At 43.8% G+C, this 20547-nt stretch overlaps 1 protein-coding gene across 2 annotated transcripts; it reads right to left on the minus strand.

The window, feature by feature from the left end:
* Positions 1 to 1039: 1039 nt before the first annotated feature.
* On the minus strand, positions 1040 to 19755 carry galnt17 (polypeptide N-acetylgalactosaminyltransferase 17). Of its 2 annotated transcripts, none has more exons than XM_072691251.1 (12): positions 19309 to 19755; positions 18794 to 19076; positions 18327 to 18510; positions 16390 to 16556; positions 14930 to 15104; positions 11605 to 11802; positions 6639 to 6756; positions 6282 to 6467; positions 5653 to 5790; positions 5266 to 5361; positions 3152 to 3313; positions 1040 to 2207 (listed from the first exon to the last, which is right to left on the minus strand). In XM_072691251.1, exons 1-12 carry the CDS (start codon positions 19309 to 19311, stop codon positions 2061 to 2063), a joined length of 1857 nt encoding a protein of 618 aa, XP_072547352.1. In that variant the 5' UTR covers positions 19312 to 19755; the 3' UTR covers positions 1040 to 2060. The 2 variants fall into 2 exon arrangements, with proteins under 2 accessions (XP_072547352.1, XP_072547353.1); XM_072691252.1 differs by having other exon boundaries at positions 19266 to 19755.
* Between the last annotated feature and the right edge of the window lie 792 nt (positions 19756 to 20547).

The following is a 20547-nucleotide window of genomic DNA, read 5'->3' on the forward strand; positions in this document are numbered from 1 at the left end:
CTGTCCACTTTCTATTTTCCTGTGCCACTGGCTGCCACACAACCAACCAAAAGCATAATAGATCCACCCCCTTGACTAACAGTTGACAAGAGGTTCTTTTTTTATCTAATGATTCGTCCTTTTCCTCCAAAGCCACCTTTATTGATTGTGGCCAAAGAGTTCAATTTTTACTTCATCAGCACTTAGTCCCAAAAACGCCCCCGACTGACGTAGATGTTGTCTTGCAGACTTCAGTTGTGGACTCAGGTAAAGCCAGGCGTACACTGTGTCATTTTGGAAATCTGGTTCTTTGGCGATTTTGGTGGTCACACTGGACAGGAAAGTAGCCGGTCCGACTGGGTCTTTGCGCTGCACGTGAAACCCAGTCCCTAGGGTTGCTAGGGTTGATTTTTGCTTGCATCCACACACTCAATTCAGCAGAATACGGCGAATATGTTGAGAAGGCGCATAGTTGTGCTAACTTGTGCCATGCTGTGCGCTGAAATTCCACGAAACGAGAGAATATGTACATGGACCCACAGGTGGGTGGGAAGATGCTGCGAGAAACAACGACGTAGCGTCAAGAAAGCGGCTCGCGAGGCTGCTCATACTGCAAGAATACCATCCGGTTGTCCTACTGCTTACTCAGAGCTTGATTGAGCAGTTAATCGGGCATCGCTTTCCCTGTCAAACTGCATGTCAAGGGTGCACCACAACCCCCTAAACCTGTCCTGCACATGCTTTGCTGTTGCAGTGTTTTGCTTGACCTTTCTGGTCAGCAAACAAGCAGTTCTGTTGAGTTGCCCTTCAGATCTCGCCAGATCTCAGTTACGACCATTTCGTGTATAATCCATCGTGTAAGAGTGTACACAGCCTCCACCCGAGGTGTAGATCATAGTTTTATTCAAACCAGAGATTTTTCAAATGGAAGACAGTATGGAGGTGGGGGGGGGGGGTCCATCACCAAAGCATTCGAACATGAGCAACAGCAGTAAAAGTCGATAGTGATGTTTACAGTACGTGATTCGTTAAACACACACACATCTTTTGCCACTCGCTCTAAAATTCAAAAATACCTTCTTTTTTTATTATAACATATTCATAATTTCAGATTTGTGGCCTGCCTTTGTATTTAGTCAGAGTGGCCCAGAGAAACAGTATGACCATTACACAATTGGTTCAATGGAAGACCTAATTCATGACATAGGTCTGTTCTGTACAGCTTTTTCCTGTGTGCATATCGACAGGTCATGCTACTGAATGCTACGTTATGTGTAGGGGAAAAAAGTAATAAATAACATGGTTTACTTAACTCATTATTGATGTCTGACTGTTTAAAATAAAAAAAATAATAATAAAAAAGGGGAGGGGTAGAGGTTCAATATCCACAATTACCATGAAAAGTTCCGAAATATTAACCGACACATCCACCACTATGAAAACCTATGCATGAGTAGCTTCTCCTGGGATGATGAATGATTTCCAACATAGGAATTGCTGGAAAGACCGAACAAGCCGGTGGCTTGTGGAATAGCACGATATTTAAACTTGTATAGAAGAGGGAAGAGGGAGGCCACTTACAACGCAAAAAAAACAAACAAACGTTTATTCACACTGCCGCCATTACTGTTAAATCACTGTCTCGCCCATCATTAAAGGTTGCTAAGCATCACGGTGAATACCTGTTTCTTTGTTGCAATGCACGTGGCTTCCCTTCTCTCTCAGCGATGATGGGTTTGCCCTGTATGAGCCTGAAGTCTGCAGTACAGCAGTAGTGGACCACTCCTTTTGAAGAACACACAAAAAACAACTGTCTTATTTTGGTTTCAGGCAGTCAGAACTTGTTCACAGAGGACCACTTGATGGTGGAGTGCTCCTCACATGCTCCAGAGTAATGTTTCATGCACTCCTCTGCTGAAACCAACTCACGCCCGATCAGTTGTGCTTCGCTGGAGTCCAGAACACAAAGCGGCAAGCTCCTTCACAAACCGGGTTCGTCATTTCAAGTAATCCAGACAGTTCCCGGCAGGACGCCCATCTTTCCCGCGCGTGCCGGCCTTATCCGATGAGGGGGGGCTGACTCACTGTCCCTGCTGCTGCCTCATGGTGTTCCTGATGTTCCACCTCTGGCCTGTACACGGCCGCAGAACCAGAGCGTAGCCAAAGTAGACATTGGCCTGCACCACCTCTAGACAGCGTCCCGTAGCTCGGTTGACGATTGAGTCATTCTGCAAGTCGGAAGAGGAGAGTTTCAGTTTTAGTAATTCATACTTTCTCTACGCTGGCTTTCAAACCATTTGCAAAAACTGTAAAAAACAATAAAGACATTTTCCATGCATGTCAAGAATGCCTCAGATTGGAGAGGCGATCAAATCTTAAGCTAGGTGAATAAATAGAGTGTATAGTGTTTATATAGGAGGCTGACAAATTCAAGAACAGAAACATCAAGTTTCGTCATCATCATGCATCTAACTAGCAAAGGTTCTGGATGTAAGTGAACCGCAGATTAATCGTCAAACTTTAACCATTGTTGCAGTGTGAAATGTGGTTTTACTGCCACTGTTACTATTTACATTAATAGTTCCCTGAATCTGGACGCAGAGCTGCAGGGAAGACACTGAGCAAAAGGTGTGTAAGCAAGGTTTCTTTGGCACCCTGAGCGGAAAGTTCCCAGCTCCCCCTTGCACTAGCAACGCTCCTGGCACTAGGAGAGTAGGGACACATGTAAAGCCAGCCACCGCCTCTTTTCGAACTGCTGATGCAGCATCACTGGACAGCAGACACGCTCATAGGAAAACGCCAGGTCCCCAGCTTGCCCAACATCGAGGGGACGCACTCTGGTGTGGCATATCGGGATCTGACCTAATGACCCCAGGGCCGCCGTGGTAGCGCATCAAACTGCTGAGCCACTCGGAGCTCCCACAGTTTGGATCTTGATGGTGGTGTGGAGAGCGCTCATAAGTCTTCCCATAAGTGGTCCAAATGGACTGAGGTCTGTAATGGGGCATGGTATGCGGTTCCTGATTGTGGTGGCACAACTAGTTGTTGAAACTTTAAATAATATTGAAACACCATATCCTGCAATGACCGCTCTGATACAGGGTTTATAAAGGAATGTGCCTTTTTCTGAAGCTGAATAAAAAATTACAGTATATAAAGCTCATAGTTCTACCTGTGCAAAGTTCCATGTTTTCTGCTGTAGGTTGGAGACTTTTTCGCAGTTGACGAGCTGAGGGAAGTTGCTGACCCTGTCGTCAACCACGCAGCGGGTGTCCTCCCCGGTGCTGCCCAGCGGCCCCAGGAACAGGAAGCCTTCCTTAGTGTAGCGACCCAGCTAAAAAACACAGTGTAGGCACTAAACACTGATGAAAACATGGGGGGGGGGGGGGGGGGGTCTAGTTGTAGCAGTCACTAAACGGTCTGGTAATGAATGCAAACATAGGTAATACTGAAAAAATATCTGCGCCCCCTTTTTTAAAGAACTTCCCTCGATCAGGAATACAACTGAAGTTCTTTGTACAACCTTAAAAGTCTCTCTCAGATAGCTTTTACCAAGGTCTCAGACCTTAATTAGCTTGTCAGGGCTATAGCTTGTTCACTGTCATCATTAGGAAAGACCAGGTGATTTCATACCTGTGTAAATACTTTGGCTCAAACCTTGTTCCATCAATCAGCAGCCATGGACTCCACTAAGCAGCTTGTCAGAACCGTGAACATTAGAATAGCAGGAGAAGACTATAATAAGACTCTTTCCTCAGTTTATCAGGTCATTTGGAATTGGCAGTTTACAGGAACATAGAGGTCAATTTCGTGCTCTGGTAGACCTAGAAAACCCCTTGTTTGCTTAAACCCCTATTCCTGTTCATTTACAACTGTAAATAATGGGAACAAAAATATCCTGTTTAATAATCTTGTTTAAAATATTAAAGAAATTATTATTTAACTTTACACCTTTTGGAAATCAGTTCATCTTCTGTTAGTTTAACTTAATTGACTTAGTTGACAAAGATGGCAAATACTTTAATAGTCGATTAGTTGGTGCCATCATCAAATGGTGTTCTCACGCTAGCTAGCAATGGTCGAGATGTACGTGAACTGCAGATTAATTGCCAAACTTTAAGTTCCCTCAATGTCGACGCAGAACTGCAGGGAAAACATACAGAGAGAGCAGCTGTCTGTCACATGAATGGAGCATGTGGATAAAACCGGTACGCTTGTGCCATAAGAGCCATGAGGCCACACACCTGCAGCTTCATCACTCAGGTGTGTGAGTGGAGAGCAGAGGTCTGTTATTGTGAGGAGTGGGAGTCTCACATCAACACAGGCTGAGCGGAAAAGGGAGGAAACTTTAAATAGGTCAACCTCGGAACCACAGACTCCCCTATGAACTTTTACTGAGGAACGGAATTAAAGAAACTTTTAAGAAACTATTAAAGTTTATTAAAACTATAATTTTTAATAAGGTATTCATGGTCTATCTATGGACTTCATAGACAGCTGATAGCTACAGAGTTATTTGGTAATCTAAATAATCGCTTTTTCGTTTGGTAAAGACCTACTCTAACTATTCACAATGACAGGATGTTCGATCAGGGGTGCCCAAACTTTTGCCTGCCACTGTATTACTGGTTGAGCAGTGGTGGCTCAGCGGTTAGAGCCTTAGGGAGCAACTGATGACCGGGTTGTGGGGTCGACACCCATGCTCGGCAAACTGCCACTGTTGGGCCCTTGAGCAAGGCCTTTAACCCTCCCTGCTCCCCGGGTGCTGCAGCAATGGCTGCCCACTGCTCCAGGCACGGGTGCTCACTGTCCACTGTGTGTATTTGATCACCAGTGTCTAACTGTGGAAAACTGAGTCACTGTGAAACGTCTCACTCCTCAACTGCTGTCCAGTGCATCAACTGTAATCGTGAGCGAACAAAGAAACACAGAGCTGTGCGGTGCAGAGGCCTGAGACTGAGGGGCTGAGGACCGGATTAGGCTCCCAATTCACAGGAGATTCTCCGTTTCCGTGTCGAATGATACAGTATTTCAATAAACGCTCGGCCGCAGCTGAACATTGAAATTCCAAACAGGGAACGCAGATCTTTTCTTCTTCTCTCAACCTTTTTGATATTTTGTTGCTTAGCTACCGCTGACAAAAAAGAATGTGCAAAAAAATCGTGTCATGAAGGAAACTCCCCACAGGCATAACCCATTTTCCCGACTGCAGAGAGAGCGAGAGAGAGAGAAAGAGGGGTTGTTTGTTTGAGGTCGAGTCTTTGGAGCACCGGAGTGAGACCGTACCTGAGGGCCCCAGCCATGACAAGGGTGGAGGGTCGCCGTGTGGTTCTCCTTCACGCCCTGGTCCACACACAGATGGGTCACATTGGTGTTGCGAATCTGCCACACATAAGATAGAGACGCACATGAGCAGAGTAGGTGAGCAGACGGCTTTGGCCTGTTTTCCGCTATGAAGCGTATCGCTCCCTCGGGACTCTTTTTTTTTTTTTTTTTTAAAACATGAAGTGACAGTTGTTCCTTCTTATTCGGAAACGGGCAGGCTGGTTCTTTAGTCTGTAGTCTTTAAACTACTTGCAAAATGCCATATATGCCTGAATAATTACTGCTGTTTCTCAAAGATCTCTATCCCGAAGTGGCAGCTTAATCATTAACTTGTCTTGTCTCACTCACCTCTCCATAAAACAGAGTGCTGTTGTATCTCCTCATCTCAGGGTAGATGTTGTCAAGGTACCACTCAAAGTTCTTGCACTGGAGGTTGTTCCTTAGCGCCACGCGCTCCGATATGTCACCGTAATCGATGCCGTGGTTCTGCACACGGAGGAAACGGACAGGAATCCACTTTATACAGCATTGTCACAGGTGTATACACTTAAGTACCTGGCCTTGCAGTCTGTCTTTCCACACATTAGTGAAAGAATAGGTGATTCCAAAGAGCTCACTGAACTTCAGCGTGGTTCGGTTAATGGAATTTTATCCCTCCTAGATCTTCCACCATCAGCTGTCAGTGGTATTATTAAACAGTGGAAGCGTGTTCCACAAAGTTGTGAGTGTCAGACCACGTAAACTACAGAGCTACAGAGCATAGTGCAGAAAAGTCTCCAACGCTCTGCTAAATCAATAACTGCAGAGCTCCAGACCTGCTGTTAGAGCTGCAAAGGGGGACCAACTCCATATTAAAGCCTATGGGTTTAGATCCAGGTGTCATAAAAACTCCTGGAGGTGTGTAACGTGTAGGTGTCCCAATACTTTTGTCCATAGGAACACTGCACTGAGTCAGAGCTAGGCTGTTTTTCCCTCACCTCCATTGGAATGTTCCAGGCCAGGTAGACGTTTGACTTGTACTCGTCCATCCACACCTCCGCCACGCGCAGCGCATTGCGCCTGGTGTGGAAGGCGATGTTGCTGTGGTACGGCTTTTTCGTCCTGGCGATGTGGGCCACCCTGGAGCAAGGCAGGACCTCCATACTGCCTCCACACAGCCAAACCTTGCATTTGAGAGCACACACATACACACACACAAAGTATTAGTCATACCCCACACTGTTCCACTGGAACATCCTATGTGCTCTGCCAAATTGATGCAACTTGGATTTTAGCGCTTGGCAGCAGCAGATAGTGCTCTACATAAAACAGAGAGACATGGTTGGCACACTAACCCTGATTCCGAGCTCTATATTCTCTCCTCCGTAGACGTCCATCCCTGAGTCCAGCAGGCCCAGCTCTCCAAAGTAGTCCCGGTTGGCCACAAACGAGCAGCCTATCATTGCAGGCGTCCTGTAATGCACAGTTTTCATTGCGATTAATGGTACATTGGTTTACACGCTGAAAAACTGGGGTATAACACAGGTTTAAATATTATTTTCACTGTCATCTCCAAAAAAGCAGCTTTCACAGGAGAAGGTACAAAAAAATGTGGAAGTCGATGTAAAAAGAGTTTATTTCCAATTCCATTTTGGAGCATTTCTATTGGTCCATTCATCGTCTGACTCACTGTAAAGCATAACTGTCTGATTTACATTGTGTTAAAATATGAACACAGCAGAAATGGAGATACAGAGTGTTTGCGTGGCTGTGACAACATAGGCAGTGTAGTGGTTAGAGATGGAAAATTCAGGTGCAGAAAGTAAAAATCCACCCCAGCATTTTTACAACTGCCTGGGCAGCAGTTGTCCATCTCTAGTAACAGTGTTTAACCCGCCAGTATGCCCAAAATTTCTATTACTAAAGAACAGCCCCACCAGTTTGTACAGAAGTGACAGGAGTTACTGAGTAATACACCTTAGTGTTTACTTTGCCTTTTTGCGTTAAGGGGTTAAAAATATGTTACAGTAAAGTAGATTATTATACTCTTTTAATATTTTTTCTCTGTAGGGTTACCACTTGTAAAAAACAATGTGTATTAAGTATATATTTTATTATTTTAACATGAAAAGTACACACTTTTAGCATTAAAACTTACTAAATATTAAATGTATAATTTAATATTAAAATGTATAACAGGAACAACTTATGGCAACTTCAGTACACCAAGTTTTTTACACTGACTTAAGTATGTCATTTTTAAATATTATTGTTCGGACTCTTGAAGTATATTCTAAATATATAAATTGATATACTTCTTTAATACTGTATTAAATATTTACTGCAACTAACCTGCAGTTAAGTGCACTAAAAAAATAAATAAATAATATATATATATATATATATTCCAAAAAGTAATCCAGATATCTTTAAAAACATAAACAAAGCATTGTTGATTTGTATGTGTTAATAAATCATTAGTAATATTTTCTTTTCCATATCTACAAGTACATATCAACTATGCTTTGTTTATGTTTTTAAAGATATCTGGATTACTTTTAATAACTGACATACTAACAATTACCATCCTCATGAATGCTGATGCCATTACTCTGCATTAGTGCATGCACAGTCACTGCAGCACTCAGCCATCTTAAACCCACAGTCTGCGAGAGTGAAAGTAGTAGCTTGCTTTTACAGCCTTTAGCAACACCACAGTATACACTACAAGTAGGAGCCTAGGCAGAATGGCTACACCCTGATGGTGAGTGAGGGGGAAAGACGTGCCTAGGCTGCAACTAAATGGAGTTTTACTCATCAAGATTGCTCTGCCCGAACATAAGGCACTCCCTAGGTCATCATATTTCATTGAAAAAACTCAAATTACATGATAAGAAAGTGCAATTTTTGCCTACATTAAGGCAATAAGATAAGAAATAAATGAATTTTAATTGATATATTGATGAATTTAATGCATATTTATTAAAGTATGAAGCCTGCTAAGTTCCAAAGCTGTATTAAAGCATACTCCAAAAAAGCAAATCTTTGAAATACTGTTTAAACAACACACTTAAAAGGACATGTATATTAAATGTACGGTTAGTTAAGTATGCTTTAATACATACATACAGAATATGCAGAAATACATTGAAGAAAGGGTACTTCCTAAGTTGTACTAAAGCATGTTTAAATACACTTTTGATTAAATGAGCTTCAGCATGTGGGGAAATACATTCATAAAGTACTTCCTTCCGCAAGTGCACTTCCTAAAGTACACTCTCTTTAAAATGTACTTTTTAAACAATACACTTATGCACAAATAACATGACAATTATAATACTTTAGATTAAACGAGCTTCATCATGTGAAGAAATACATTAATTAAACTGTACTTGTATCAAAGTTGTACTAAAGCACACTTGAAAGTGCATTTCTTTCAAAAGTACTTTTTAAACATTCACTTAAAATGCCTTGAGATAAATATAGTAAAATATACTTCTTATGTTGCATTACAGTACACTTTAAAGTGCATTTCTTTAAAACATCAAACATACTTTTTAAATAATACACTACACAGTTGATATGACAATTAAACATACTTTTGTTAAAGCATGATTTAGTAAGTTTAGCTGTACATGTATTCTTTATCAACACAATATATTACTTATAATGTATATAAGTCTATAAATTAAATCAGTTCAATTACAAATGTATCACTTTACAACATATTTTATGGAAAAACAGAGAAAGTATATTTTATGTGTGTTTTCATAAAGTAAAATAGGAAATATACTATTAGTATTCCTCACCTAGTTGGAATATATTTGTAGTGCTCTTAAGTACACAGTTTTTTCGCAAGGGACAACAAGCACAGTAAAATGAGTAAAATGCAGATGTTTTTGGTCAGAAGCCCAGTGTCAACTTACCTTAACTCTGCTCTTCTGGATTTCAATAAAGTCAAATCAGTTAAATCTAAACATCTGTCGGGTACAGATAATATTTGTATGCAATCGTCTGCTGATTCTAACGTCATTCCGAACACCATACAACATGTTTAATCCTATAATCTTGTTTCACCACAGGACCTACTCCTCAATATTCCAGTAGTAGTTTGTTGGGGTGTGGTCTATATTAATTAGGAAGCCTTTAGTCTTTAGTCTCTTACTTGTTTTAATGACTCGCTAATTACTTGCGACTCCTACTTCACTGCATCAAGTAAAGTATCACATAGTTTTGATTAGAGCTGCAATCAAACACTGCAGGAAAATGACCAGGAGAAAAACACATTAAGAATCAGCTGGACCTAGAGCTGGACAATATGACAATATTTTATTGTATTGTGATTAATTTTAATATTGTGATAACAGTATGTTTTGCTAAGCATATGGAGGATACTGTTAGTTCTTAATAAACACTGATCCGCTGCAGGTTTCATTATTAACAATGTAATTAGACTGAAGGTTTAATTAGATGAAGAGCTGCAGATGTTGAATAAAAATGACTGTATTCAGTAAAGGAGAGAATCTGAATAGCAGTTTATAAAAATGTGTCCTTACTGATGTATTTAGTCTGTGATTATCGTGATAAAAAGGCTTTAAATATCGTGATATAGTAGTTTTATCATATCGCCCAGCCTCAGTTGGACCTCACAGATCAGATTTGGTCCGATTACTCAACTCTTGTGTTTTATGTTCAGACTTTACTGGTATGATTGTTCTGTCTTTAGAGAAATAAACACTTCACATGGCTACGTAGAATCACTGGGTGCAAGGCAGAAATACCTCAGTGGTCCATCGCAGGGTACCACCATTCACACCTTGAGGGCAACACTACCATGTGTTTTTGGGAGGAAGATGGGAGGAAACAGATATAGATCCAGACACAGATAGAGACCAGAGCGAGGAACCAACCCACAATCTGTGCGGCTACACTTTCATTAAACATGCTGCCTGTATTGTGCACTGAGTGAGCTGATGAGGTGGAGTATTTATAAGGTTGTCAGTGTTAGGAAAAGATCTAGGCTAGGGGCACATACTGACTGGCTCAGCCGGAAGAGGAGGCAGCAGGACGCGGCTGGGGGCGCTTGCTGTCATGAACGCTGCTTGAACTGGTCGACCACAGGCTGAGGAATTGAGCTGGTGATTCTAATACTCAGGTGGGAGGTAAGTTGGGCTCTTGGTGGGTCCAGCTAGATTCAGGCACAAACCCATGTTTCACAGCAAACCGCAACACACAGGGGCAGTGTGTCTTTGTTACAGCCAGGACTAGAAGGTATTCAATTAGACCCCAGACAACTTGGTATTTTATTTCTGGTTCATATTGGTCCTGGGCATGTAACACTATAGAGCAATGATGTTCAATTAACCTTTGTATGGTCTGGTTGGATGAACTTTCATGCTCATAGAGATTTGGATAAACAAAATAAAGTGGTGGCGAGAGTTGCCCTTTAAAAGTCAACTATTAATGATTCGTTCTGGTGCCTTCTTTTAAAAAAACATGATATTCTGATGAAGTGTTTTATTTTGAAGAGTGTTTTATCATTAATATATTAGAATTGTACAGATATTGGTAAATATTTATTTGTAAAAATCATTTCTTATTAGTAATTGATTAGTTAGTACAGTATTTCTGTACAATACCTTCCTAATGATTAATTTGCACAGCTCTTTTCTCCAAATTTGGTGCAGCAAATTGACAAACCCATCCGTAACTCCCCCTAGCACTAGCAATGCTCCCGACAATAGGGAGTAAGGAGTTAACACCGCCAGCCACCGTCTCTTTTCAAACTGCTGGCAATGAGGCATCGCCAGGCAGCCGACACGCTCGGAGGAAAGCACCAGGTCCCCAGCTCTGCTGCACCAGCTAACAGACGCCTGTGATAGCCAACATCGCTTATGAGTCATGAGGGGAAAGAGCAACCATCTACTCACCTGGAGAGAGCGCGACCAATTGTGCTTTCTCTGACTCGTAGCTACAAAATGTCAACTTTACAGGAGAAGCAAAAAACCTTCTGAACTTTTAATGGAAGTCAATGTGAAAAGATTTCATTCCTAGTAATTTGGGAGCATTTCTATTGGTCCATTCATCATGAAATTGTGGCATAATGTAAAGAATACCAACCAGATTCAATTTATGGCAAAAAGTGAAAAATGCAAAAAATGGAGATACCAGGTTTCCTAGTGTTTGGTCTGGCACGTCACATTATGTCCTGGGTCTGCATCTGGACCGTGGTCCACCAGTTGACCACTATATTATAGACCTCAGATATGCCTTGATTCTCAACCTCTATGCTGTCAAAGAGAGAATGTTCTGGAGGCCTACCTGATGGGTGCGGAGGTGTCTCCCTCGTCCCACCACTGTTTGGGAGGACTGATGTACATGCACCAGAGCTCCCAGTTGAAGCCATGACCCGAGTTTTCGTAGCGCTCCAGCTCAAAGGTGTCGTCTTTAATGTTATCTATGGAGGGCAGGATGATCCTCTTGGGGTTCTCCTTGATCCTGGACAGAACTGGTTCAGCCCTATTTTGTGAGCGGGAGAGAGAGAGAGAGAGAGAGAGAGAGATTAGCTAAATGTTCTGGCTAGGATTAACACTGCACTCAACACCTCTGCAGCATCAGAGCTGCAGGCAGACAGTGCGTCACCTAGATTTTCTTTTCACGTCCAGCAATTAGATGCACTCTGGAGAGAGCGTGCTATGAGGGCTGCCTTGGTTTACAGCACTGTGCAACATCTTAAATCACCTGAGGAAATTATACTTAAGGCCCCAGTCTATTCATCATTCTCTTCTAACTATTATTTAAAGCCGCAGTGATGAATTTACGTTAGATTTCCTCTGTCGGATTTAAGTTGGGCGGAACTAAATTTGGACCATCTACCATCACCTACCTCCACTGCATTAGCTAATTCCACTAGTTCATCTAACCTGCTTCCTCCAACACACAGCGCCTCCCTGAAACACAGCAAGTTTGTCAGTCCTACCGGCCGCTCGCTTGCTCGTTTAAGCTCCGTGCTCAACACACACTCCAAATTTCCCTAAACAATGTGGAAAGGTTCGTTTTTGTCGTCTGTGCCTCTGGAAATGTAACTAACTAACCCTCTCGTCTCACATCATCTCGGTACCACGTTTTTGCCTTTAAATTCAGAAATGATGTGAACACACACAGCTGCACCAACGAGGCTGGAGTAAATCTCCAGCTTCTTACTGGAATTGCCCGTTCCACCTTAAATGCAGATTGTTTTAAGGTGGAAACTAGCACACAGCAAGCTTTTAATGTTGTTAATTTCTTTAATATTATATATTAAATAATTTTATATCAGTCGGATCCTGTGAATATATGAATCAGAGTCATTACCACTAAAAAAACTAAAAAACATTAAAAAAAACGGCTATTATAATCAACAAAAAATCACATTTACATTTACGGCATTTACCATTTTGATGCCACTGCCAATCATTCTGAGATCTGACACGGCCTTGCTGCTCTGAGATAAATGCATTATAGCATTTATCTAAGACAATTAAATATATATTAAATAAAACACTGGTAAATGCTTATTTTGTGGCTTATTCTTAGTGTCAATACATTTTGTCGATATTGTAAACCAGCAGACAGAAGCTTTAAAGTATGTAAATAAAGTAAACAGTTACTTATTTACATATTAACATTAAATAAATATAATAAATAAATACAATAATAATAATAATAAATACAAGCGCACATACAGTGATAGTTAGCTACATTTCACTGTTCCGTTATAGATGCCTCTATTAACTGTAACCCTACACCTAACCCTAACCTTAACCTTAACCTTTTAGGGTTAGATTTAAGGTTTAGGTGAAACTTAGGGTTAAGGGTTAGGATTTAGGGTTGCATTCAATAGACAATCATACACATTCAGCTCAGTTAAGTTTCATTTAATACATATAGTTAGTTATAGAATTATATCAGTGCTAGTTAAATGTCATGTGAGCATGTATGAGGCATCTGTAATGGACCATACAAGTAAAGTGATACCAAATATCCCTTAGCAAGCTGCACCTTGACCAGACACACTTTGTAGCCAACAACAAGCTTCGGGCAGAATTCTGGTTGGATATTTGACCACTCTTCCTCTTAGAAATTTGATGGTTTCCTGACACTGACTTTTAAGCACAGCACATGTGCACTATATTGCTACAGGTGTATAAAACCAAGCACCTAGGCATGCATACTGCTGTGCAACAAGTCCAGTCGTGAAATTTCCTCGCTACTAAATATTCCACAGTAAACGGTCAGTGGTATTATAACACAGTGGAAGCCATTGGGATCGACAGGCCACGTAAAATGACAGAGCGGGGGCGGCGGATGCTAAGGCGCACTGTGCGCAGAGGTCGCCAACTTTCTGCAGAGTCAATCGCTTCAGACCTCCAAATTTCATGTGGGCTTCAGATTAGCTCAAGAACAGAGAGCGTAGAGAGCTTCATGGAATGGGTTTCCATGGCCGAGCAGCTGCATTCAAGCCTTACATCACCCAGCGCAATGCAAAGCGTCGGATACAGTGGTGTAAAGCACGCCGCCACTTTGACTCTAGAGCAGTTCTCTGGAGTGACGAATCACGCTTCTCCGGGTTTGGCGGTTGCCAGGAGGACGGTACTTGTCTGACTGCTTTGTGCCAAGTGTAAAGTAAAATTATGGTGTGTGGTTTGGGGACGGCCCCTTCCTGCTCCAACATGACTAGGCACCAGTGCACAAAGCAAGAGTCCTGACCTCAACCCGACAGAACACCTTTGGGATGAATTAGAGCGGAGACTGCGAGCCAGGCCTTCTCGTCCACCATCAGTGTCTGACCTCACACATGCACTTCTGGAAGAATGGTCAGAAATTCCCATAAACACACTCCTAAGAGCTGAAGCTGTTCTAGCTGCAAAGGGTGGCCCGGCATCATATTAAACCCCATGGATTAAGAATGGGATGTCAATCAAGTCTCACATATGCGTGCGAAGGCAGGTGAGTGAATAATTTTTGCAATATAGTATATTTGAGGTCAGGATTTTAAGAAGACCACTCAAAGTCTGTGTGTTTGTTAGTCTTGTTGAAACATCCAATTATGTTCAAGGTTCAACTGGCTAGCTGATGTTAAGCTGAGGAATTCTGAGGTAGTCCCTTTTTTTCATTACTCCATCCACTTTCTGCACCATACCAGTTCCAGAATAGCTCCAAGGCTTAAGTGAATCTACGATCATTCGTTTCAGATCTGCACTGCCCTCCTGGGACTTTCCCATTGTGTGTATTGTGTGCTGGTCAATCCAATAAGTGATGTCAAACAAACCCTATTTATGTGAGCACAGAGTAGCTACCAGCTGTAGTCCATCATGATCACTAGAAGGAAGGTAAGAGGCCTTGGCAAGTGTTGTATTCTGCTAAAGATGTGTGTTGTAACTCATTCTGTTCAATTAAATGATAACTATCCCAATATTGCCTAATATTGCCATTCATGTCCATGTCCATGTACATTGTCCAACTGACACTCTACATTATTTATATGCCATTAATCCTAAATGAACACATTCTACGTATCTGCAAAAAGCTCAAACCACCTCAAGCACGTGTACAAACTGTGCTAGCAGAGAAAGTTCAGAGAACTTCTGCTACACATGCTTCTTACCAGGCGGGAGTGAACTCCACATGGGCGTCGAAAAAGCCTGTCACTTCTCCTGTGGCCACCTTCCAGCCCTCGATGCGAGCGCGGATCAAGCCCTCTCTCTTCTGATTGCGCACGATTTTGACGAGGCCCGGGTAGCGCTTGTTGACGTACTCTTCCAGGGGCCCTTTCAGTTGTTCTGACACACAAACCCACACAAACACACACACACACGAACACTTATTTGCACCCTGAAAGCTCAAGCCACACCAGAGGGAACAGGTTTTCTGTGCTGCCGTTTTCCCAGCCCTTTGATCTGTGCTGAAGGGGTCTGCGCCTCCCCCCCCAGAAAAAGGTTTGTTTCTTTAGCGTCACGCCGCCTTCTACATGCCAAGTGCTAGACCCGCTCGCCATGCATCGCTGGCATTATGGGAACAGCAAGACCTGTGCTGCTTGTTTGTTGGCCTGCTCATCTCAACAAAAGCAATCACCTCCCCTCACTTTGATGGATTGTTGGCCCTCTGCCACCGGCTCATGCTTAGAGTGTGCTGGAAATGGAACTGTCTCGTGAAAGAAGACTAGTGCTGGCGGTGTGATGGATTAGACATGGACGCCACTATTCACAACAGGAACGAGAAGAAACACGAATGCCTCTCCCTGTTTTGAAGACTGACTATCAAAATCAAAAACGGGCCAGTGGACTGTATCTCAGAGATACTGTCTCTCACTGATGTTGAAAGAAAATCCCATGATCCTCTTTTTCGCTTTCACTAATTGTAATAAAAGTGATTCTGAAGAACACCACTTTGAACTCTTTGAAGTGTGAACCAGGTATCTCTGTTCAGCACTTGGACAGCGACCCTCTAGAGCAGTGGCTCGTAGACCCCATAGCCTAGTTCCAATACAGGTTGGAACGTGTTTGCTTCTCATGATGCTTCTACGATCTTCAATTAGCTAGTTTAGGTGTGTTTACTACTTCGCAATCATCTAAATAATGGCCCTATTGGCAGGAGATTGAGAGTTTGATCCCCAGTGATGCCACAGTCATCCGTGGCTGGGAGGCCAAGGGAGCATAATTGGCCATCGGCTCTTTCTGTGTGGGTAGGATGGCCCTCCCTCTCTCACCATCACTCAGATGCCAGCCAAAATAAGCATCTGTTAGCTGATGTGACCCAACTGGCAGTCAGCTTTCTGCTACAATCACGCTCAGCTGTGATTGGTGGAGATGTGGTGGCGCTTCGTGTGTCCTAGCTTTTCCAGCTTGGTGGCAACTAGGGTGTTATAAGTGGACAGCTAACTAGTGGGAGAACTTGCCATAGCAAACCTGGGAAAGAGACTACGGCTAAAAAAGGGGCTAAAGATCATAATATTTTTACAATTGAATTAATGACATAGTTATGAGTCCGAGGGCTAAATGAGTATGAGGGGGTAAATGAGTCTCAAGCCACTGGGTCTACAGCAAACTGCATAAAATAAACACTCACCGTCGTCGCTGTTGTCGTCCACCAGGACGATCTCTTTCAGGAGATGGGCCGGAGTGTGATTGACGGCTGAGTGGACAGAGCGCAGGATGACCGACAGCGCCTCGTTCACGAAGATGAAGATGAGGGAGATCTGCGGCAGGTCTCTGGGATAAAGCGCCTTTTTGCACCTTTAGGAACAAGCCCCGCCCCCCCAAACCATACCCAATTTCATTATCACTGACATGAAACATCACTGCAATCTCGAGAGGCAGTGCTGGAGAGCATCACAGAGCCTTTCTTGTGGTAACAAAGGGGGGGGGGGAAAGAAGCCCTCTCCTGCTTTGTTGGATCGCACACTCTTGCGCTAACAATGGCAGAACTTGTAGTGGGAGTGGAGTGTTGTGAAGTCTATTTATAGAGTCTGCTTGAAAGCCACTTGTTTTGGACTGTGGTGTCAGTGGCCACCCCTGTGCTGGGATTTGCGTTAGCCCTCTCAGCCTGGCTACAATGCTCAGACATGCCAGAGACGCCGCAGGAGATGTCTGCCTTATATATGAGGAAAAGCAGGAAGGTATCTGGGGTATGCACAGCGGGAGAAGGCAATACAGCCTTGCAGAACAGAAAACCGGGCAGAAATTCCACTCTTCACTTTACTCAGCTCCCTTTGTTGAAATCATTATCAGTGGTGGATAGCCTTGGGCCAATAATTGACTTTATAATATTTATGTTATGTAAATTATTATTCTATCGCATGCTACGTTTTTACTGCTTCATTCCCTACAATCCTTCTAACCTATGGTTAGCTCACAAATACATATACATATATATATTACTGTAAAAATGACTGCACTTATTTAGAGGCTCTACACTCTAGTTCACAAAGGAACTCTAGTTCTAGTTCTTGAGATGCTCTCAAGAAAGGCTGAGCAATATGACAGTATTCATCAATATCATGAGAAATGATATCACAGCATGCTGTAAATATCACTCTCCTCCATCGCATAATTAGTCCTGGTTGATTGAATTTAGTTTAGCATATATTTATTATATTTATCTTCTGGATGTAAACAGCCTTACACGCCATCTGCACAGAATCTAGTTATCATGCTAAGTGATACAGTGATATAGGCAGTTGTTGGAAATTACTTTGCAATTACATTACATACAGGGAAGATGCAAGCTTCAGGGTCAGACCCTGAGGTACCAATCCCTGGTACTTCACTAGTGAATTCAGATCACAGTCATCCTGAATGTTCATTACTGGCTAAATGTTCATTATTGGTTCAGGCGTAGTGGTGGAGAAGACAGCATTAGTGGCATGAACAATTAGGGGAGCAGTGGCCTCTGCTCAAAATGTATTCAATTCAGGTTTGAGTGATGGCCCAAATCATTAGCAGTGGCTGACTAGTGGCCTTGAGCTGAGTCAGTATCATAATAGTGGTAATAATCGGCAATATCATGCAAATAAATGATTTTTTAATTGCTTTTCCGACAGAGCCTTGCTGGGGACGTTCCTCATAAATAAAACCGGCCACGATTTAGTAAGGCATGGGGACGAGATCCTAAGTCAGGGCCACTACTTAGTAAGGCGAGATCTTGCTTCCACTACTACTAAGCAGTGGCCATGACATAGTCATGCATATAATAGAAAAGACAGCACATGTGTATAGGCCTTAGAAACGCCCAACACCACTATTTTAGATGATATCCTAGATCATACAGCCTGGTAAAGATCTGTTTAGCTGCAAATGCTATGTCCAGTTTGCCAATATTTTGGCGTCCAACCTATCCAACACAGAAAACCTCTGGATGATCACAGTGGTCAAGCCGTCTGTGCAGAATCTAGATAGCATTACCAGTCCAGTAGGTAATCATATGTCAACTATATCACCATCACTATGTCATGCTCACACATAAAAAACACCAAGCGTATGCGTCCAGGACAGAGTCCCACTCACTTGCTGGGGCGGTAGTCCGGGATGGACCTATCCAGAGAGATCCTGTCACTCAGGAACGCATTGTAGCCATACTTGTCCCGCAGGTATTTGGCTTCCTTCTCCTCCACAGGACTCAGGGTGGCGGGCAAGCCCCCTCTGCCCCTGCCTCCGAAGCCCTCGATGAGCCCAAGGGACTTGGACAAACCTGTTGAGCACAGAGCATGGAGGAAGGGGGTCTGTAGCAGTCTGGTGATCTCTCTTGCTCAGACACACCTGACTCCATTCAGCAGGTGGGTAGGCAGGCAGGCTACCAGCTTCAGCAGGTGTGTTTGAGCAGGGGGGTTCCCAAACTGTGTCTGGACCCGGAAGACATGGGAACAGGGAAAGCTGGACTGCCTTAACTGCAATCCCAGTCAGAGAGAGACAGAGAGAGAGACAGAGAGAGAGACAGAGAGAGAGACAGAGAGATCTATGAAATAGGGGGTTACCATTAAGCTGTCTGTAGACCACATCTTCCAGCGAGCCGAGTCTCTTCAGCAGGACCTCCTGAATGATGCCCGTGTCCAGAGCCGACCCGTTCAGACGCGTTGGCCCCCTCGCATCAGTGGGCGCCTGCTGACCACTGCTGCCTCTGCCCGTCCGGATATTACACTTGCCCCAGAAAGTGAGGAAACCGGCCACGGCGAAGGCGTTCAGCACGAGCAGGATTTTCCATCTCCTCATCACAAAAGCCATCAAAGACTTCGGCGTCCTGAAGCCTATGAGTCGGATCTTCGAGACAGAGAAGCGAGACAGATAAGCCATCGAGCTCCACAAACACCATCACTAGCTCTACCTTTTCACTGACGAAGAAACCAGCCCTCTCTCTCTCTCTCTCTCTCTCCCTCTCTCTCTCTCTCCACCACAGCCTCCAGAGCACCTCAAATCAGCCGCAAGAGGAGGAGACCTGACCTAGCCTACCTGGACGGGGCTCCCTCCTCCAGTCACCGGTGTCGCTGCTTACCATGTCGCTCTGCTGAGGCGCATCTCTGCTCCCACAAACAGCCCCGCGCCTTCACGAGCTCTCATTCGCGTGCAGTTTTCTTTCTTTCTTTCTTTGTTTTTTCACGTGTTAAAAAACGTAGCTAGTTATCTAGAGCACCTACAGGCTGCGGAGGAGAGGAGGAACCACAGAGGTCACATCGTTAGAGATGTTGGCGGCGGCGGCGAAGTGATGGTTTGGGGCTGGAGAGAGCGTGCCAGCAGGAATGTGTGTGAGGGGGGTGAGGAGGAGGAGGGGGGGGGGGGCTGCAGACACAACATCTCCTCGCGCCCAGTCCAAAAACCACACAAAATCAAGCCCAGATACACGAGAACGTCGTTAAGTCAGGAGGACGGAGAGCGGTTCGCCCTGTCCCCCCTTTCCTCCTCCTCCTCCTCTTCCTCCTCTTCTTCCTCTAATCTACCTCGTTAAACCGTTTCTCCTGCGTTGTGTGTTATTTTTTTTCCCGCCCGTTTTCCGCCACGCCCCGCCCCGCACGTCAGGATTGGCTTGAGGATCGCATTCACGAGCACGAACAAGCCCCGCCTTCTGCTCTTGCTATTGGCTAGCAGTTGTAATGCTGTGCTCGCGAGCAGGCCAGCCAATCCTGGAGGAGGAGGCGGGCCTACGGAAAACGGGTGGGAAACAAATCCCAGGGAGCCTGCGACCCGAAGCACGACGTGAATCCAGAGAGCACCGGGTCTGAACTTAAGGTTTTTTAGGGAGCCGCTACGACAACAGCCGGATGTCTTTCAACACTGGCTTTTGCCGCGTTGAAGGACATTTAAGGCTGGGAATGAGAGGAAAAGCACTGGGAAATCAGCGGAGAGCCTTGCAGCTCTTGCGGGGTTTACGTAGGTGAGATGGATGGGTGGATGGAAACGAGTTAAAATAAATCAGTAAAAGGTTTTCTGATTAAAAAGGCCAGCTCTAAGTTCATCGTCAGGATCTAATGGAATTAGCAAGCCTTTAAGGCACTTTTGAGCACCTGTAGCCTAACCCACCCAATATTGAAGCACCCCCCTCCCCCTCCCCCTCCCCCCCCCTGCAAAAGGCAACATGGTACGCTCCATATGAAGTTGTTAGCAGTGCCTTAGGAGTGCACTTAGGGGGTAATGTCAGTTTACTGCTAAGGTAGCCTATTTTGATGCATGGGCTTAGCATGTGATTGATGATGATGATGATGATGATGGTAAGGTATAAATCCACACACAGTTACGG

This window comes from Salminus brasiliensis, chromosome 11, assembly GCF_030463535.1.
Source record: "Salminus brasiliensis chromosome 11, fSalBra1.hap2, whole genome shotgun sequence".
Taxonomy (NCBI): domain Eukaryota; kingdom Metazoa; phylum Chordata; class Actinopteri; order Characiformes; family Bryconidae; genus Salminus; species Salminus brasiliensis.